Source organism: Anabrus simplex, chromosome 7 (genome assembly GCF_040414725.1).
Source record: "Anabrus simplex isolate iqAnaSimp1 chromosome 7, ASM4041472v1, whole genome shotgun sequence".
In the NCBI taxonomy this organism is placed as follows: Eukaryota; Metazoa; Arthropoda; class Insecta; order Orthoptera; family Tettigoniidae; genus Anabrus; species Anabrus simplex.
This window is the reverse complement of record NC_090271.1, coordinates 342,991,474-343,014,009: the sequence shown is the minus strand read 5'-3', so window position 1 is coordinate 343,014,009 and position 22,536 is coordinate 342,991,474. Positions and strand designations below refer to the sequence as shown.

At 40.5% G+C, this 22,536-nt stretch overlaps 1 protein-coding gene across 3 annotated transcripts in view; it reads left to right on the top strand.

Annotated features, from left to right (window-relative positions):
* Dus2 (Dihydrouridine synthase 2) overlaps nt 1–22,536 on the top strand; it is a 178,787-nt gene that overhangs the window by 143,598 nt on the left and 12,653 nt on the right. For 2 of the 3 annotated variants that reach the window (XR_010860787.2, XM_067151832.2), the window contains exon 6: nt 9,056–9,206. The exons of the other annotated variant lie outside the window; for it this stretch is intronic. Coding sequence is in view for 1 of the 2 variants with exons in the window: in XM_067151832.2 (XP_067007933.2) it covers nt 9,056–9,161 (106 nt within the window). In the remaining variant the exon portion in view is untranslated. The remainder of the gene's footprint in view (nt 1–9,055; nt 9,207–22,536) is intronic. 3 annotated transcript variants of the gene reach the window in all.

Genomic DNA, 22,536 nt, shown 5'->3' with positions numbered 1-22,536 from the left:
TAGAGAATGCATATGACAGGGTACCGAGGGAAAAGATGTTCGCCATACTGGTGGACTATGGAATTAAAGGCAGATTATTAAAATCAATCAAAGGCATTTATGTTGACAATTGGGCTTCAGTGAAAATTGATGGTAGAATGAGTTCTTGGTTCAGGGTACTTACAGGGGTTAGACAAGGCTGTAATCTTTCACCTTTGCTGTTCGTAGTTTACATGGATCATCTGCTGAAAGGTATAAAATGGCAGGGAGGGATTCAGTTAGGTGGAAATGTAGTAAGCACTCTGGCCTATGCTGACGATTTGGTCTTAATGGCAGACTGTGCCGAAAGCCTACAGTCTAATATCTTGGAACTAGAAAATAGGTGCAATGAGTATGGTATGAAAATTAGCCTCTCGAAGACTAAATTGATGTCAGTAGGTAAGAAATTCAACAGAATTGAATGTCAGATTGGTGATACAAAGCTAGAACAGGTCGATAATTTCAAGTATTTAGGTTGTGTGTTCTCCCAGGATGGTAATATAGTAAGTGAGATTGAATCAAGGTGTCGTAAAGCTAATGCAGTGAGCTCGCAGCTGCGATCAACAGTATTCTGTAAGAAGGAAGTCAGCTCCCAGACGAAACTGTCTTTACATCGGTCTGTTTTCAGACCAACTTTGCTTTACGGGAGCGAAAGCTGGGTGGACTCAGGATATCTTATTCATAAGTTAGAAGTAACAGACATGGAAGTAGCAAGAATGATTGCTGGGACAAACAGGTGGGAACAATGGTAAGAGGGTACTCGGGATGAGGAGATAAAGGCTAATTTAGGAATGAACTCAATGGATGACCCTGTACGCATAAACCAGCTTCGGTGGTGGGGTCATGTGAGGCGAATGGAGGAAGATAGGTTACCTAGGAGAATAATGGACTCTGCTATGGAGGGTAAAAGAAGTAGGGGTAGACCAAGACGACGATGGTTAGATTCGGTTTCTAACGATTTAAAGATAAGAGGTATAGAACTAAATGAGGCCACAACACTAGTTGCAAATCGAGGATTGTGGTGACGTTTAGTAAATTCACAGAAGCTTGCAGACTGAACGCTGAAAGGCATAGCAGTCTATAATGATAATGTATGTATGTATGTATGTATGTATGTATGTATGTATCAATCAGGTCTAGTATCTCCTGAGTTATCCACTGATTCTTAGTTGATCCTTTCTTCCTTCCTAACATTTCTTCAGCAGCCATACTGACTTCATTTTTCATGACTATCTACTCTTCCTCTATTGTGTTTCCTTCAGCCTTTTCATTTAGCCCTTGTGCCACATGTTCCTTGAAACAATCCCTCACACTTTTCTTTCAACTTGTCTAGATCCCATCTTTTTGCATTCTTTCCTTTCTTCAATTTCTTCAACTTCAGATGGCATTTCTTGACAAACAAGTTGTGGTCAGAGCCCACGTCTGCTCCTGGGAAAGTTTTGCAATCCAACACCTGGTTTCTGAATCCCTGCCTAATCATAATGAAGTCAGTTTGATACCTTCCAATATCTCCAGGTCTCGTCCACGTATACAGCCATCATTTGTGGTGTTTGAACCAAGTATTGGCAAGGACTAAATTATGATCAGTGCAGAATTCAACCAGCCAAGTTCCTCTTTCGTTCCTTTGGCCCAATCTGAATTCTCCTACTGTATTACCTTCTCTTCCTTGGCCTACCACTGCATTCAAGTCTCCCATCACAATTAGATTCTCGTCACCTTTTACATATTGTATTAGATCTTCTATCTCCTCATATATTCTTTCAATTTCCTCATCATCCGCTGAACTAGTAGGCATATAGACCCGCACTATTGTGGTGGGCACTGGTTTGGTGTCTATCGTGACGACAATAAATCTTTCATTATGCTGGTCGTAGTAGCTTACCCGCTGCCCTATTTTCTTATTCATTATTAAACCAACTCCTGCATTTCCACTGTTTGATTTTGTGTTGATAATTCGGTAGTTGCCTGACCAAAAATCCTGTTCTTCCTGCCAACGTACTTCACTTATACCAACTACGTCTAACTTTAGCCTATCCATCTCCCTTTTCATATTGTCTAACCTACCACAACGATTCAAACTTCTAACATTCCACGCTCCGACTCGTAGAATGTCAGTATCCATCTTCCTGATGATCGCCCCCTCTTGTGTAGTCCCCACCCGGAGATCCGAATGGGGGACTAGTTTACCTCCGGAATATTTTACCCGGGAGGAAGCCATTGTAAGTACATCAGTCATACAGAGAGAGCTGCATGTCATCGGGAGTTAGTTACGGCTGTAGTTTCCCGTTGCTTTCAGCCGTGTAGCAGTATCAACACAGCTAAGCAATGTTGAATATTATTACAAGGTCGTATCAGTCAATCATCTAGACTGCCACCCTTGCAACTACCGAAAGGCTACTACCCCCCATTCGATGAACCATTCGTTAGTCCGGTCTCTCAACAGATACCCATCCGATATGGTTGCACCTGCGGCTCGGCTGTCTGCTTCATTGGGGCGCAAACCTCCCCACCGCGGCAAGGTCACATGGTTCGATACCCGCGGATACATGACATAAGATGCCCTCATGTCAGAAAAAATCGTATATACTCTTTCCATATCTCTGTTGGATATTTTTTATTCAGTACTGTAGAATGTTTTCTCGCTTAACACGTTCATTTTTGTTGTCCCCTGCAAAAACGTCTTAATGAGTTTTTGAAACTGCAAAGCCACTACAGTGCACCGACTGACGCATTCAAACAGGCTAGAGATTTCAACGCAACTTGTATCGGGGATAAAACCTCAACTGGTTTCTTATACCCTAGCAGACATACAGTCAGGACTTTGTTTCACGATAATGTAAGACAAGACATCACAAACCTCACATGCTGCTTTAAGTGGTTCCTTTTCTGTTTGCTTTATAAACACACATTTCACACACACCTGTTTTTGAGTTTGTAACTTTTACACTTAACACAATGCGGACCGGTCCCAAGAAAACTCATTTTAGCAGCAGACGGAGCAGACTGAATTTTAATGCTATATTTTGAGATATACCAGAACTATTTGGAGGTCAAGGGCAATATAACTGTTATGTGTGGTTCTACACAATCGATAGTCGCATTTCTCTTCGAGTATTCTTCATATAATAGAGTAAAATAATATATTATTATTGGTCCACCTTTTCAATACAAAATGAAAAAAAAAATAAAATAAAAAAAATAATAATAATAAAAAAAAATCCTTTGATCCTTACCTACCTTCGTTTCTCTCTTTAGCTAAATAAAAAAATCCTTTGATCCTTACCTACCTTCGTTTCTCTCCAGATTAAAAAAAAAAAAAAAATCCGTTGATCCTTACCTACCTCCGTTTCACTCTTCAGCTAAAAAAAAAAAAAAAAACAACTCAGACCCTTATTTTCCTTCCTTCACCTCCTCAAAAAAAAAAAAAAAAACCCTTTGATCCTTACCTATCTTCGTTTCTCTCTTCAGCTAAATAAAAAAATCCTTTGATCCTTACCTACCTTCGTTTCTCTCCAGATAAAAAAAAAAAAATCCGTTGATCCTTACCTACCTCCGTTTCACTCTTCAGCTTAAAAAAAAAAAAAAAAAAAAAAAAACTCAGACCCTTATTTTCCTTCCTTCACCTCCTCAAAATTTCCTTTGATCCTTTCCTACCTCCGTTTCTCTCTTCAGCTCATCACATCACGCTTGAGTTTTCCTTTTGACATATTTATAAAAAAAAAAAAATCTTACTGTCTTTTATTCAGAATCAAATTTATGGTCCGCATTGAACTGCGAATTTATTTCCACCTTTATTTAACTCCATATATGTTGCTCCACCTCGTGAAACATCCATCGTCCTTCAAGATTCCAGAAGCAGAAGAGCTTTATCCTAGCATCATACTTCGCATCGTCTATTAATTCTGGTTTATGAACATCTTGAGAAGACTATGTTACGATTCTTTATTTTCAATCGATCTCTGAATGAACAACATTATCGCTTAAGAACCAAGTTTTTTCGATTTCCATTTCCACAATTTATACAACGCACGGGACTTTTTTAAGGATCTCTATTTTTTAACATAATATAACGCTTCTCTGGTTTCCTAAGCCTCCACACGCAACTATTGCCATGTTCAAAAAAACTGAAGAGCCTTCCAACATCCATGTATTTTGACGTCTATCAATACCTTATAAAACACGACGTAATCTTCTTCGATTATACAACAGCTATGAAGAAGCCAGCATTCAACCTACTATTCTTCTTTATTGCATCATTTAGTGCACAGTGGTCTTTTATAATATACGGCGCACCAAACTTTACATAAATTCCGCTCAGTGCTTCGTCAATTTGGATGAGTTATTATTTTTAATATATCTCTACTCAACTTCCCACTTGGTATGTACCTTTAAAGAGACTGTACTTGTGTTTACATTGTTTATGTTTTCTTCGATCTTTGACTTACTTCAGGCTGATGATGACCTATTACTAGGTCGAAACTAGTCCCTATATAATTTTCATTTTGTATTGAAAAGGTGGACCAATAATAATATATTATTTTACTCTATTGTAATCACAGTTCAATACGGATCTTATCATTATGAAACTTATTTCTTTTAATATTCTTCATATCATAGATTTTCTTTGCATTTCCTGACAACATGCTTACAAAGTTCGAAGAGCCATGCAAGATGGCAGAGCCCAGGGATCACCTGTTTAGACAAGGATGATATCATTCACGAATTATATGCTGATACGAACTCCGAATATCCAAGTCATGCTGAATATTTAGAGTTCGATGATGAAAATTCCAGAAGATTGTAGTAAAGGAGTCATCATCCCGCTGTTCAAAAAGGGCAACCGACGGAAATGTGGAAATTACAGAGGCATCACGCTGTTGTCACACTCACTGAAGCTGCTGGAAAAGATCATAGAAACAAGACTTAGGAAGATAGTGGAACCTTTGCTTGAGGAAGAACAACATGGGTTCAGGAAAGGTCGAAGTACTGTGGATCTTATCTTTGCAGTAAAGATGCTGACAGAAAAGTACTGGGAATACGGAAGAAATCTTGTGATTGCATTTGTGGACATTGAAAAAGCATATGATAGTGTTCCTCGAAACAAGATATGGGAATGTCTGGAAGACCTAAAGGCGCCAAAATACTTCACTGACAAAGTCAAGATGCTATACCAAAAGTGCTACAGCTGTGTCCAGATAGCCAATGGACGATCAAAATGGTTTGAAACAAAGAGAGGTGTCCAACAAGGATGTGCTCTGTCACCACTCCTGTTTGTAAACGCCCTGGTATTTGCTGATGATGTGCTTTTATGGAGAGAGACAGAAGCTGAAGTTCAGAAGATACTTAATGAATGGAACAACACATTCAAGAATTTTGGACTGAAGATGAGCAAAACAAAGACAATGGAAATGACCATCAACAGGGAAGGAGCAAGCTCAAAAATATTTCTGTAAGGAGCAAAAATCGAATCAGCTTCCCATTTCAAGTGCCTCGGAAGCACAATATCGAAAGACAACACTGTCAGGCAGGAAATACTCAGCAGGACACAGAAAGCATCAAACTTCTACAGTCAAGTCAGGAATCTCCTCTGGGACTGCAAAATACCACAGGAAGCGAAAACAATCATGTACCACACTTACTTTGTACCAATCCTCACGTGCGGTTTAGAGACATGTACCCTACTAAACAAAGACTTCAGTAGAATCCAAGCAACTGAAATGAAATTCATTAGAATCATGAACCAAACAACCAGAAAGGACAAGATCAGAAATGAAGTGAATAGGAAAGTAGCTGGTATTGAGGTTCCTATTATCAGTGTCATAAAGAAACGCAGACTTCAATGGTATGGGCACATAATGAGAATGAACAGGGAAAGACCTGCCAGAAAATTTTTCGACCTTAACCTCGTAGGAAGAAGACCACAGGGAAGACCAAGAAAACATTGGATAGAGACTGTAAGATCAGATGTGGAGGAGAGAGGATACAAATGGGAGGATGTACTGGATCAGAAGATGTATGAGACAGAAGGAGATAGTGAGTGCTTGTACACCACACCCGGGAAACTGGTGGTGTAAAAAAATGATGATGATGATGATGATGATGATGATGATGATGATGATGATGAAATATCTTCTAACGGAAATGTTTCAAGTGATGACGACGATATAGCCTTATCGTCAAGGTGTGGAACTCACGTAGCGCAGAACGAGTCTGATAATTGTGTTATGGGTGTAAATATTCTAAATATTGTAGTGTTTTGTGATAACTTGGTTGTGGACAACAGTGAACCTAGGCTAAAGGTGCTCCTGGTATGAAGGTATGGCCTAATGAATCTGGAAACATAGGACAAGTAGCAGGACTTATGTTCGGTGATGAATTTTTTCAGTATGTAGCTGAGCAGACAAAGCAGACAAACACTACCAGGAAATTAAAAAAGAATATTGCTCTGTGTATATTGATAGGGCAGGTGAAGAAATCATGTCTGAAAGATTACTGGCCAACCGATACCCTAATAGAAAACCCTATATTTCTGAAAACCATGAGCCGAAATAGATTTCAACAAATACTTACCTACCTGCATTTCAACAATTATTGAGGAAGGCCCCCAGAAAGAAACACAGTAGTCCTTCAAAAGCTAGTGAAGTTCTGACAGTTTATTTGAATGTATGCACTCCAGCTTGGAATTAGTTAGAAAGAGGCCGGGAACAGGGCTGTGCATGGAGTGAAGGGCAATTGTTTAGACTTTGAAGATACAAACGACATTAAAAATTGGCAATCTCCGAGTGGTCCTTTTCATATGCATGCACATGTATTTAGGTTCTTAGGATCAAGAAAAGTACTTATCTGTAAAAGTGTGCCAAGTGCTGCAATTTTTTTTGTATATGGAAATACACACAACTTATGTCTCACTTTTCAAATAATTCTCTGTTCTCATTCTCTACATTGATAAGGAAAGTGGTGAAGGTGATTAACTATGTTTCTGGTGAAGGTGGTAGGAGCTGAAAAGTAATAAATCAATTTGCACTACTTTTCAGGGGAGAGAGAACCTAACATTACTCTGGAGATAAAAATGAATATTTTGGTCATTTTAGTATGACTGATATTGAAAGGACTGAGTTTCCTTTTTCTTGTCATGGAGTTATTGTGCAAACAATCTATGACTGTAATAATGCTTTGTTTGCCAATTGTAATCCTATTTTCTCACATAATATTCTGCCTAATGTAACAAAATTTGTATGGTGTATGTATCATAGCTATATTAAGAAACCTACATATGGAATTTTTGATTGCAGAATTTTTCAAGTAGTAGAGATTTTTAAGTCCAAAATTTTAGAACGTAAATATTACACAAACTTTAGTATGATATATCTGCTAATATAAATTATGTAAGAAAAACTTAAAATTTCAAGAACAAAATTTATTTTGGAAAAAACTATTAATTGTATATGAAAGAAGTGTTTGTGATATCTCTACTTTTATGTAGGTGACATTCCCAGAAAGTTTTGTGAAAATCCATGCATTAGGTAAAAATATATTTTTATCTCCAGAGTGTCGCCTTAACAGAACTTAACAAACACACTGTATTAATGTTCTGTATTGTGAAGCAGCTACTCAGGGTGTATTTGTGTTATAGAAGGCCAATTTTAGTTTAATAAACAATTTTAAAATCATTTTTGAAATAGTAACTTAACTTTCAGCTCTGTGGCCAGTTTAATGTGACATAAAACCATCCATAATGAATATTTCACACCATATGTTGCCTAAAAATGTATTTGTAACATTTGTAACAAAAAATCCACTGTTCAAATTTAATTTACAACACCACTCGTGTTGTAGAATGTTGCAACGATTCTCTTTCATTTGCTGTATTTGGCCACTTCAAAATACCCTCGTAGAAATCTAGTCCTTCATGTTACGACTTGATCACGCAAGTTGGTCAAAGTCATTCCTGGCAGTTGCACATGTAACCTCCAATTCACTGTCTAAGAGTGTTTAATACCCCAATGCTCCAAAATAAAAGAAACATTTGTTGAGGAGTGTGATCTGCAATAATACAGGCCCTGTACACATGTTTTCATATTTGTTGTCTGGTGGTGTTTTTTTTTTTTTTTTTTTTTTTTTTTTACACATTTCAGTGTACTAGTTATTTTATGATCCCACCGGAAAATATTTTCATATTTGTTCTCTCGTGTTTTTCACACCTTCTAATACTTTCCTCTCATCTTTAGAAATGGTAGATAGTCCTATAGTTTTCACGGTACCCACCGATACATGACGTAAAATGCCCTCATGTCGGAAAAAATCGTATCTAGTGTTTGCATATCCCTGTTGCATAGTTTTTATTCATATATTAATTATTAAGTTTTCTTGCTTAACACGTTCTTCTTCCTTGTCCCCTGCAGAAACATCTTAACAAGGTTTCGCTGTATTAGTGAAGATTCAAAGCTGTAAATGTCTTCTTGGTTGGAATTAGTTATATGAATGAAGGCAATTGGTTGAAAGTCAGTCAGTCAGTCAGTCAGTCACTCAGCATTGACAGTGAATTACAAATGTATTCCACAGGTGGAATTGTAGTAAGGCGTGTGTGAAAACTGAAGTTTCGAGTCAACATTAATCCAAACCTTACGTCTGATTAAAAAAATTATAATACTGTGTTATAAGTTATTAAGTGGCAATGAGTGTGAGACACTGAAATGTCAACAAGTAATATCATCCAACTTGAATCTCCTACACATCGTACATAATATTCTGTTTCTGTGGTGACATGTTTTACTCTTTAAACCATAGGTCCCATACCTACCTGACGCTTTCAGTGTTGCATGTTCCTTGACGTTGTATCAAAACATTTTTCCGAAGAATGTGTTGCATTTTCACTTGAACTGTTACTTATTGTTATTATTACAGTAAGCTATGAATAGGACAAGTCAAGGTGCAATCACAAGAAACTGACACTACTTATGATTTCACAATGATTGTTGTTCTATTTAAGAAAGAAACCATTACCTGATGTAAGGTAAGTGCTGGCATGTTCTTTTAGGGAGAAGAATAAACGCTGGGCAGAACAGGGAGCAGCATTGGTATGTCTATGCTCTCTCGGTGTTGTTAGTATGGAGACCCTCATCCAGAATGGCAGCTTACGGTAAGCTGACGTTACGGTGCTCAGGGAAGCTGAATTGACTGCGAGCCTGGTAAGCGTGTAATGTTAAAGTATCAACCTAGATTATGAACCTTGATCAGATAGCATGCCTGTAATGGGACTGTCTGAGCTCAAAATAATGAAATCTCAGTCATTTTTGTTTTGGTCATATCCGCTTCAACAGTTCTTTTGTTAACTTTTTTGATCAGCAGGGCTATTAATATTCTGCGCTGGGAGTGTGGAGGATCAGGGAATGACTTCAGTGCAGGCGGGCCAGTAGCGAGAAAAACAATAGTGTCAGCGAAATATTTAGGCTCACTGAAAGCTGATTTAACAATGGACCAGGTGCCCAGAATGATCCGGAAGTAGAAAATACTAGAATCTTCTACAGGCTCAGGTGGTGAGTTATGAGACATTCACGAGTCCATAACAAGTCATTCATTAAGAGTGAGACATCAGATTGCTACACGGAGTTCATGGTCTTTCTCCCATACACACCAACACAGATAGGTCTTATGGTCATGGTGGAATTGGGAAAGGCTAGGATGGAAAGGAAGTGACTGTGGCCTTAATTAAGGTACACCCCCAACAATAGCCTGATGTGAAAATGGAAAACCCTATTCAGGGCTCCTGACAGTGAGGTTCGAAGCCACTATCTCCCAAATGCACGAGCTAGACTTGCCAACTTCCTCAATTCAATGGGACTTGTTAGTGGTGAAGTGAAATGTTCTGGATCAACACTGCGCTGTAAAGGCTTTATTAGAAAACAGAAGTTCGATGCACCAGTGGGCAGTGTGTTCAAGTGTGTACCACTATTGCAGGTAAAAACTGTGTTGAGTGGAACCTGAGTAGGTGTAAATAGCATACCTGCCAACCCTTCCGATTTATCCAGAAATTTTCTGTTTTTTAACTCGTCTTCCGATTTTCCGATTTATTTTTAATTCTTCCTATTTTTTACCATTATAACCTCCAGTACAGTCAATAGTCTTCCCCTAGGATAAAGGATAAATTCTTACGTGTTTGTGTAATTTACCCAACCTCATTTTCAAGTGTTTTTATTTGGTGCCTTATTTCGCGAATGTATCATCCGTCGCCTTCGTGTATCGTGTTTCCTGCTCGCTGCAGCAGCATGTGTGCTTTATGGCTGAGGAATTGGGACGGCAATCGTCCTACAAGCAAAGAGGCTAGCGAGCGCTGGCGACTCAGTTAATCCCACTGCCTGCTCGATCCGCATCCGATGGCTGCTTATACTGCCTGCTCATTCCATATTCAAACGTGTAACACAACTTACAAACAATCTGGCGCTAGATCGCAGCACCAGACGTACCCAGTTATCGCGTGAATACAGCTAGATAAGCATACAAGCAAAATTTTAAATCTGAAAGGAACAGAAAAATTAAAGAATTGTATGCACAAAGTGGTGCTCTAGAGAGTGATAGCTTCAGGACTTTTCGAGAAAGAGATTTCGACGAATAAGAAAACCTGTAAAGTTTGTCTGTATGGTACTTCCCTACATTAATAAGTAGAGGTTTCACGAATTTGGCCACCACAGTTTCTGACACAAGTTCCTGGTGCTTATTGTTACTAACACACTTTAAAATCTTACAGTGGCACATAGAGGGTAGAGCCTGGCTGAGTGGCTCAGACAGTTAAGGCGCTGGCCTTCTAACCCCAACTTGGCAGATTTGATCCTGGCTCAGTCCGGTGGTATTTGAAGGTGCTCAAATACGACAGCCTCGTGTCGGTAGATTTACTGGCACGTAAAAGAACTCCTGCGGGACTAAATTCCGGCACCTCGGCGTCTCCGAAGACCGTAAAAGTAGGTAGTGGGACGTAAAACAAATAACATTATTATTATTTAAAGAGGGTAGAACATAGTTTTTTGTAGTCTGGAGCAGACTTGCAGATTTCTTGCAGTACGGTAGAGCTGCCTCAACAAATTCTGTAGCCCCATAATTAAGCCAATAAATCCTTGCTGGGGATAGCGCAGGCCTCCTCTATCAGACTGTCTGATTAAGTTCATCAATGGGGATGCATTAACTGAGGTGGAAACGTTACTCAAGCACGTGCTGCATTGTTTTTTCTTCGATTACATGCACTAAATAACCACACACTAATGCATGGGAAGCAGTTTCCAAAGTGACACACTGACTCAGGGGGCTCACGAACATCTTCCAGTAAATCAAGTACATACTCAGCGGACATCACTGGTTCTGTTTCGTCAAGTCCGGGAGAGGATACTGAGGCAGAAAATTTTGAATTTTTTTGTGGACAACGTTAGCACCATCGGTGGACATTAAAATACCGGATTTCAGAATGCTCATCATCATCATCATTTGTTTACCCTCCAGGTTCGGCTTTTCCCTCGGACTCAGCGAGGGATCCCACCTCTACCGCCTCAAGGGCAGTGTCCTGGAGCTTCAGACTCTTGGTCGGGGGATACAACTGGGGAGTATGACCAGTACGTCGCCCAGACGGCCACACCTGTTATGGTGAACAGGGGCCTTGTAGGGGGATGGGAAGATTGGAAGGGATAGGCAAGGATGAGGGAAGGAAGCGGCCGTGGCCTTAAGTTAAGTACCATCCCGGCATTCGCCTGGAGGTGAAGTGGGAAACCACGGAAAACCACTTCGAGGATGGCCGAGGTGGGAATCGAACCCACCTCTACTCAGTTGACCTCCCGAGGCTGAGTGGACCCCGTTCCAGCCCTCGTACCACTTTTCAAATTTCGTGGCAGAGCCGGGAATCGAACCCGGACCTAACCACTACACCAGAGAGGCGGACTTTCAGAATTCTTTCTATGGAATTCTGAGTAGCCCGGGAGTCAGTCATGTCATTGCACCCTTCTCCCATTCTTATGGAACTAAACATGGCTTCAACTGGATCTCCTGAAAAAGCCCGTGTCATGGAATGAAATACCACGGCATTCTGGTTTCCCTTCTTTGATTTGCAGAAAGGCACGCAGCAGCACACCATTTTCACTGTAAACAAATACAGTACTACTAGTACCGTATTTCCCGCTATTTCATTCCGACAGTTCAGGAGCCGGTTGGTGCTGCCATCTGCTGTGGGTATTTGTAAACGGAGTGTTTCATTTAGTGCCATGTTAAAATATAGTAATGAGCAGGCAGTATAAGCAGCCATCGGATGCAGATCGAGCAGGCAGTGGTTAATCCAGAAGAAAGAATGAGTTTCTTATTGTGTGGTTCGCACACGATTAACATCGTTTCTGTTCGTAATTTCGTGGGAATTGTATGCCACGTGTTTTTTCTAGCAGTTAAGTCGTATGTTAATAATGTATTAGACGTACCTGTCTGTTTTGTATGTGCTAGTTTCGTGTATTTCACTGCATTTTTGTTTATTCTTACTTCATAATTTTAATGAGTTGAATGTATTTCAGGGAGTTATGTCGGTGACAGTTTCTGGTATTTTCTCTTCACGTTCTGGCCAAAAAACATAACGAACGTTATCTCCAAGTGTTCAGAGATACCTATACAATTTAATTTCCGTTCATTTTACAGTCTAATAAAGGAAACTATTATGCAAATCACCTAGGGAGATAAATTTTATTTTGAGTTATCGAATTTTTGAGATATAGAGAATACCGTTTTTGAGAATGTATAGCACATAATTGAATCACATGTATCTACGGGCTTTTTCTGAATACATTATGTTTGACGGTACTTAAAAATATACAGAGAAACTCTGTTTTACGGCATCACTTTAGTAACTTTTTAGAAGACAGGATACAGTACATACAGTAGTGAAACAAGGAACACAGCTCCCTTAACACGTTTGGAAAAAATCTGTTAATCTCTTCTGTTTGTTGCGGTTAACCTTTCCTCCCTTCACACATCAATACTACGCAGCCGATTTTCATAAATGGAGCTTGTCATCCGCGACTTTTGGGCTTGCTTTCGTACGTAACTGGTAATTAACTGACACTCGAGAAACGGCGACGCTTTGCCGATTTGCTAATCACTAGAAGTTCGAGTATTTCGGTTCCCGTCATATTAGTTTCCAGCTTCACTGGAACTCTTCCTCACAAACCGCAAATGCCGTATTGCACAGTTAATGTTGCACAAAATTCAAGTTACAGAGTATTTTTTTCTTCAAGGGAGGAAATGTCTGCTTCAAGAAATCAAGAAATTTGTTTAACCGAATTTCAAGAATAGAGAAATAAATACACGTGAAGAATAGGACAAATGGTCAGAAAATCGAAGTTAGTTAGAGATAATGAAAATTCGAGTAATGGAATTCCGAGATATCAAGGTTCGACTGTATTACTATTCATATGTATGTGTCGTAAATGAGAGTGATTAGGTACATTTTCTTGTGACCATTCTTAGTGTTTTTTAGTGTAAGATTTTAAATTTAATGATCAAGTCACATTGTAACTATAGGTATGCATGCCTTTTAGCCTGTCCTTTTTTTAATTAGACCGTGGCGCAATATATGTGATGAAATCCAAGAATTAAAAAATCTTCCTATTTTTGATTTCTAAAAGTTGGCAGCTATGGGATTGGGAAAGGCTGGCCTTAATTAAGGTACAGCCCACTGATCTCTATACATGGATCGCTGATGGCAGGTCTCCGCTGCAGGAGAAAGTACGCAAAGTTGAACGCGCGGTTCGCCATGTTGGCGTACCCAACCTCGAGCTCTCCTTATGGGGAAGCAATGATAATATAGTCAATTTTAAGTCGCAATTAATGGCGCATTGGAATAATTAAAAATATAGAGACATGTTCACTCAAAGCATAAGGACATTGGGATCACTGACACGTCATTCCGAGGTCAGTAAATCTCCGGGATAGCAATAAAAATGAGTGTATAATAACGGCCGGCAAATATTAACTTAGGTGCTGAATACATGCAATTAGCGATCGGTAACACAATACGAGTGAAAACCAGTTTCTGGGAACATTGCTGTAGATTGTATACATGTATGCCACGAAATTATGCATTCTTAAAATGATGTACCTATAAACGTAGCTCAATATACAGGCCTAGATTCGACATATCGTAATCGGTGCTTGATAATGAATTTCTGTTTCCTGTTTCCAAGAAATAACGCGCATATTATCAAATTAAAATATCATTGAAGCAAATGTACACATTTATAAAACCAGCAAATATTCAAAACTAGTCAATATATCACATTACCTGCAGCTTAATGTACTATTACAGACCTCTAATTTAATTCAGCTAGCAAAGCGATATTGATAGTCATCATCAGAAATATGTAACACCAGTTAAAAGAGTCCCAAATACCACGAATAGTATAATGGAATAGCCCCAAACACCCACCACTCCAGTGTCTGAAACCCATAATTATTACTGATGTAAATAAGGTCTAGAATTCCTCCAGACTTCATTTTCTAAGATTGTTATAAGGTCACGTCAATTATTTCATCGAAACCGTCAGTTTAATTATGAGAAATTTAAAAAAAAAAGGAAATCTTTACTTGCAGTTAATGTTCAGCAAAATTGAAAACAGTTGGCTGTACATCACTTCTAAGGTGTACAGTTTGTCTATTTCTATCAAAACAGTCTTCCTCTAAGTGATCCGAGCAGAGAACAGCTGTTTTAGAAGGCTCCCAATTCTCCCGCCTGATACTCCTAATCGATGATCTTAGATGTTCGGGTCTCGAGAAAGGAAACCTACAAAAATTAATTGCCATTTTGCTCCCGGAATATGCGAAATAAGATACAATAAACCTAAAACTCAAAACACTACCCTAGGAAGATTCTTATGTACAGTATAAAACTCCCCGAGCCGGGCTGAGTGGCTCAGACGGTTAAGGCGCTGGCCTTCTAACCCCAACTTGGCAGGTTCGATCCTGGCTCAGTCCGGTGGTATTTGAAGGTGCTCAAATACGACAGCCCCGTGTCGGTAGATTTACTGGCACGTAAAAGAACTCCAGAGGGACTAAATTCCGGCACCTCGGCGTCTCCGAAGACCTTAAAAAGTAGTTAGTGGGACGTACAGCAAATAACATTATTATTAAAGCTCCCCGATGAAATGATTTCTCCTTCTGCTGATCGGTTCTGTTTGTACATCCATAAGCTGAATACTGCGGTATGTTAATACCCCGTAGAATGTTTCTTCATTCATATTTCAGATAAACACATACATATTTAAATTTAATCTTGTAATTCACAAGCATACTACAAGGCAACGAACCTAAATTCGTAAAATACACTACTATTTACTTTGCAATAACACAGCACAGAACACTCGTGAAACTAAAATCAAGAGGCCTGGCGTCACTGAACTAAGCATAAACAAAGCAAGCGCGCTCCTCGTGGTCTATTGCACCATGCGCTCGCTGCCATCTTACGACGCCAGTCATCTTCTATTCGGCTTACTGCTACCCAAGCTACCAGCCATCCAGGTATAGAGATCAGTGGTACAGCCCCAACAATAGCCTGATGTGAAAATGGGAAACAATGGAAAACCCTATTCAGGGCTGCTGACAGTGGGGTTTGAAGCCACTATCTCCCAAATGCACAGGCCAGACTTGCCAACTTCCTCAATTCAATGAGGCTTGTTAGTGGTGAAGTGAAATGTTCTGGATCAACACTACGCTGTAAAGGCTTTATTAGAAAACAGAAGTTCGATGCACCAGTGGGCAATGTGTTCAAGTGTGTACCACTATTGCAGGTAAAAACTGTGTTGAGTGGAAAACTCAAACACAAGTGAACCTGAGTAGCTGTAAATAGCAGTTCAATAAATTTAGTAGACACAAAAACCAGTTGCCTCTCTGTATATTAATTTTAGTTTAAAGTAACCTGATAACGTACTGGAATATTATGGATGTTGATGAATGAATGGTCATGTAAAAAATATATATTGAGCAGATAGCATAATTGGTATGATGGATTTGTGGACATCATCAGCAACCGATGACTTATTTTTGTATCACCGTTCACTTTGTAGACTAGTACTATACAACCTTAGTTGTGCTGAGCCAATACGGAATAAATATGAGATTTATAAGTAGTACTATACATTCACAATCACAGTACTATATACTGTACTTCAGCATATTACACCCTTCCGGGCCTCGAATGGATGACCCACGCATAAGAATGCATGCACGTAACGGGGTAAACACCTACAGATGAGATTGGATTGAAGAGCGGGTCGAATTGCTTAACGAGCTTCGAACCGCTCCCCTTCCTACTTTCTGTGCTGGCCCGGCAGCCTGAGCACTTGGGGAGTGGTACGTTCGAAAGAAAGAAAAAAAACAAATACTTAAGATGGAGCCTTATGTATATAATATGAAAGTAGGATCTCTGGGTTCAAATGCCTACTGGATACTGCTTAGCACTGCTACAAATGACAAGAATCATAAAATAGGGGTTACGAATACTAATTTATTCAAATATGACATATTAAAGAAATTGATACAGCTCTATACAATGAACTCTCCGCATATGGGAGGAAAAGAAAATAATGATCACTTTCAAATATGAATCGCCCATGGGCGTCATCTGCATAACGGTGTAATTGAGGTTTTGCGATTGCTATCGTTCATCTTTCCTCATTAGTTCATACCGTTCATGACATTTTTTTAATATTCTTCTGTCGATTACACCGTGAGATGATCTGATGTCCCTACTCGCATATTACTTCCTGTTCTTAGCACGAAAATAACCGGGGCCTACGCTACATAATTACCATATTAAAAGAAACATTTGCATGATACACAAACAAACACACATACCATTTAGCTAAACCCCGGACTCCCTCATCTGTCACCAAGACCAGTCAACGCTGAACAAAGGTTCTGTTTGAACTCAAAAAATATATATGCACATTAATTCTACACATACACAGATATGTATATATATATATACACATATACACTTCATGCATACAGGAGAGGCGTTCCTAGAAAGAAACCGCATGGTTATCACTGTCTCCGGCCCTAGGCGCAAGCTTGGGGCAGCTCGCTCAAGGGCGCCATCATAATCCAGGGTCGAACTGTCCGACTCCCGACCGAGAGGTACTGTGGATTTCTGAAAATCCCTAGACTAGCTACAGTCTCATATCACCGGATATCTGGGGGAGATCCCTACTCATTTATTAAATACCTTCTAAATCAGCGTGATAATCTCATTATACGAGTATTCTTCGCTAAGCCATTTAAACCAAACAGAAGAGCATGGTGAAGACCCAGAGCCCCAAGTCTTAATACAATAGTACAGCGGGATCCCTCTGTCAGGAGGGCGAGAGCCAAACACTCACACAAAAAAAAAGAAGGGCGGCCATTCGCTTCGCACGACCATTTCTCATTCATTGGCCACGCCAGATTCTTCTCTCCCTCACACGTCCACCCTTCTCATCTCGGGGACATATATCCATGGCCCACTTCATTTGTTTATTCATATTATCGTAGAATTCCCATGAAATACTCTTTTATTCTCTCCCTTCTCTTTATTACCGCTGAACGCCAACTGTGGGCACGATCACTTCTAACTCATCTCATCGTAAATTCCTTGGGCATTCGGCCCTCTCATTACGTCCCATATCGCGTATCTTCTTTCCTTGGGCATAGGGCTCTCATGACTCCTCAGTCCACTTTTCCATACTCCTCGCTCCTACCACAGGAAATATACCTATATTTAAATCCTTTGACCAAAGATTAGAGACTCCTGCCTCTGTGTCTCACCCCGGCTATAGATTAAAAAAAACACTCCAAACCATTCTGGCCAATTAATAAAAAAAAATCACGGGAGACTTGCACACGGTCCCTCACACCTACCTAAATAACACAGCATATACCTCTCCCGGTCGGGATTTCTTCTCTCTTGCTGTACATGCACTGATTATATGTGTAAGCTAGGCATGCATTGTGTGACTGACCCATGAGTTTCCCCGGCATATACGAGAGCCATGTGGGACAGTAACTACCAACATTTTGACATGGTTCTCCCTGCTCGCCAGCATTATTGTTCCAGCCACCCCTAAGGGGAACTCAAATATTCTCCTAACCTTGTTCCCTTATTTGCTAGGACATTCTACATATTACTAAAAATATAACCCTCACAATAAGCTAATCATTAAGAAAAAAAATGAGTCGTCCGGGAATTCAGCTCCCTTGAATTTACTTCAACATTATAAAGATCAATAAAATTTCCATATTAGGACATGCATTATCTTACAACATTTTGATATTTACAAAAGAAAGCTAATCCTATCCCCGGTTACATTATCATGCTTAAGAAATTAGATTTGGACATCACTCATCTGTTTGGTGGCCGTTGTTTTTCCTTCCACGGGAGACCCATGGTGGAGTTTAGTGCTGCATGACCCCGGGGCTGGTGGCGGGCGTGCAGTCCTTCATCCCTGGTCCATACAAATCCAACATCCTGGGGAACTCGTTCGCAGCTGAAATCTTACAGTAATCCAAAATGGGTAACACTTCACCACTCGTCACATGGCCTCTATTTCCAGAGTTTACACCACGAATAAGCCGGTCTTTCAAATCACGGCGGGCGCGTTCACAGCATGGATCGGGTGGCTCACGAGACTCAAGCACCCTGATTCAGGGTAACACTTTGGGTGATACCAAATTATGAATTTCACTGACTCATTAAAGCCGGCACTGTCCCAGCCGTCTTCCGCTACTCGTTTGTAAATTATGCTCGCGGATTAACTAGTTTGACACGCGGCACAGACACAATTCACCTAGGCTCGTTTGGCCTCCTGTTACACTTCACAAAGGCTTTGTACTTCACGACACGACGGACACAATAACCCTCTTAGTAAGCGGTCAATGGGTTCGGACTGTAAACTGGAGCACCGCGGGACACAGTGTCCCTTCTCAACGACCCGCAAAGAACTATCTTCTGTGATGGCCAGCCCGGCCTATATTACCTTCCCCGCCAGAAGCCTGGGGGCGTAAACGTTCATGGTTCATTAAGAACAAGAGCTCCTTTCATACCAAGAATTGAAGACATTTAAATAGTGCATCTTGTGGCCCTCTATCTCCTCTTTCATTTGAGCAAGGCGTGCTGGACCTACGATCGGCGGTTTTATGCAATTTGCTTCCCGCCTTTGATTAATTCATGAGCGTCCCTTGGGGGGTGGAGTCATCTTTGAGCGTGACTCTTAACTTGGGTGACGCTGTTGTATTCACATGTGTTAGCAATATGTTACATCTGGACAGCTGGTGACCTCATTTCTTCCCCTGAATAAATTATTACATATTTTTAGTCTGGGAAACGCAGAAAATTCAGCTCTATTCAATGGTGTGTCTCACATAATTTTCCTATGTCTGGATCAAAATATCATTCCATTTTTACGTGCCAAAATCCGACATTGGCACCCGTAACACGTGCATAAAAAACCAGAAGTTCCTTATGTTAGTTTGGAACTCTGGGAAGCTAAGCCACACCTCGGGGCGTATGTGACTACTCCAGCATCACGTCCTCTTCTAGCTCTCTCTGCAAGTTGAGAGGGTATTTTCGCAGGGGCTTGGTTCTTGCTCTGTCTTCCCTTTGTTTCCCAGGCGCTCTTTCGCGGGTTCCATTCTGGCCAGACGCCATTCGATCCCCATCGCCCATACTACTACCAATGACGCGACATTTAGGAGTGATTTTAATGAAGTAGAAAGGCACCTATAATTCCAATGAGCTGTACAGGACACTGTACGGTTTCAATATATGTATCCAAGTGATACCATTTGATGACTATCTTTGTATCACCGTTCACTTTGTAGACTAGTAGTATACAGAATGTAACTAAATATGTGGGAAGGCTCCTGGGATTCGATAAAGGACCTGACAACAAGCTGAACATGTCCGGTAAACGTATGGTTTATTTGCTTTCGTTTCCGTGTTACGGGCATTGTTTGTGGTATACATAACACATACCACTTCACTATGCAGATGCAGGTTGGTCATTTGTGTTGATAAAGTGTAATTTACTACTTACAGTTCTCTACAGAAGGTGCTCAAAATGCACACATTAATTGCTCCTTTAATTTTACCGGGAACATTGACAGGAGCGTCATACTGCACCTTTTTAACAAATTATGTACATGGTTTGTTAGAAGATGTTCCACTGGATTTAATTCAGCGCATCTGGCTCATGAATGATGGAGTACCCCCTCATTTTTCTCTTGTGCTAGAGCAATTTTACATCAGCGATATTTGTGGGTTACTGTAGTCACGTCCTAGTTCGTGAACCATGGGCAACGGCTGAGTGGCCTAGTAAGTGGTCCTGAGAGTCGGGATACCAGTTGCTATGGAATGGGAGTGGGCATCTCGGACATATTCTGAGTCGTGGCCCTCCTTGTGCTCAAGCGGCTAGGCCTACACAATTCACCGGTGGTCCATAACCCGTTAGAGGAGAAATCCTCACTTGGACTATGTGCAAGTAGGGCGGCATCCTGCTTCATGAATTTACCAAGCTCAGAACAATTTAAGCAAGCCTCGGACCTATGGGAGTAATGGAGTCCCACTCCCATTACACAGGCGAGGGACTCCTTGGAAACAACTTGGCGAACGAAATGGAATTCGATGGTGAGCTATCAATATTAATGGGGCTTATGGAAGAAAGAAGGTAGAACTGGCTGAGTCAGCAAAGAGGATGCATCTGGATGTGCTAGGAGTAAGTGATATTCGAGTAAGGGGAGATAATGAGGAAGAGATAGGAGATTATAAAGTGTATTGACGGGTGTTAGAAAGGGAAGGGCAGAGTCTGGGGTAGGGCTCTTTATCAGGAATACCATTGCACGCAACATAGTTTCGGTTAAGCACGTAAATGAGCGAATGATGTGGGTAGATTTGTCAGTGGGAGGAATTAGGACAAGAATTGTGTCCGTGTATTCACCATGTAAGGTTGCAGATGAGGATGAAGTTGACAAGTTTTATGAAGCATTGAGTGACATCGTGGTCAGGGTCAACAGCAAGGAAAGAATAGTGCTAATGGGCGATTTCAATGCGAGAGTTGGGAATAGAACTGAAGGATATGAAAGGGTGATTGGTAAATGTGGGGAAGATATGGAAGCTAATGGGAATGGGAAGCATTTGCTGGACTTCTGTGCTAGTATGGGTTTAGCTGTTACGAATACATTCTTCAAGCATAAGGCTTCACCGCTACACATGGGAGGCTAGGGGTACCAGATCCATAATAGACTATATCTTAACAGACTTTGAATTTACCGGGCGAGTTGGCCGTGCGCGTAGAGGCGCGCGGCTGTGAGCTTGCATCCGGGAGATAGTAGGTTCGAATCCTACTATCGGCAGCCCTGAAAATGGTTTTCCGTGGTTTCCCATTTTCACACCAGGCAAATGCTGGGGCTGTACCTTAATTAAGGCCACGGCCGCTTCCTTCCAACTCCTAGGCCTTTCCTATCCCATCGTCGCCATAAGACCTATCTGTGTCGGTGCGACGTAAAGCCCCTAGCAAAAAAAAAAAAAAAAAACTTTGAATTCAGGAAATCTTTTAGAAATGTACGAGTTTTTCGTGGATTTTTCGATGATACAGACCACTGTCTGATCTGTAGTGAACTAAGTATCTCTAGGCCTAGGGTAGAGAAAGTGAAATCTGTCTGCAAACAAATAAGGGTAGAATATCTCCAGGATGAGGAAATTAGACAGAAGTACATGGATATGATTAGTGAGAAGTTTCGAATAGTAGACAGTAAGCAGGTTCAGGATATAGAAAGTGAATGGGTGGCATACAGGGATGCTGTAGTAGAAACAGCAAGGGAATGCCTAGGAACAACTGTGTGTAAAAATGGGAAATGGCGAACATTTTGGTGGAATGATGAAGTGAGAGCAGCCTGTAAACGTAAAAAGAAGGCTTATCAGAAATGGCTCCAAACAAGGGCCGAGGCAGACAGTGATTGGTACGTAGATGAAAGGAACAGAGCGAAACAAATAGTTGTTGAATCCAAAAAGAAGTCATGGGAAGATTTTGGTAATAACCTGGAAAGGCTAGGTCAAGCAGCAGAGAAACCTTTCTGGACAGTAATAAAGAATCTTAGGAAGGGAGGGAAAAAGGAAATGAACAGTGTTTTGAGTAATTCAGGTGAACTCATAATAGATCCCAGGGAATCACTGGAGAGGTGGAGGGAATATTTTGAACATTTTCTCAATGTAAAAGGAAATCATCATGGTGGTGTTGCAAACAGCCAAGCTCATGGGGAGGAGGAAAATGATGTTGGTAAAATTACGCTTGAGGAAGTGGAAAGGATAGTAAATAAACTCCATTGTCATAAGGCAGCAGGAATAGATGAAATTAGACCTGAAATGGTGAAGTATAGTGGGAAGGCAGGGATGAAATGGCTTCATAGAGTAGTAAAATTAGCATGGAGTGTTGGTAAGGTACCTTCAGATTGGACAAAAGCAGTAATTGCACCTAT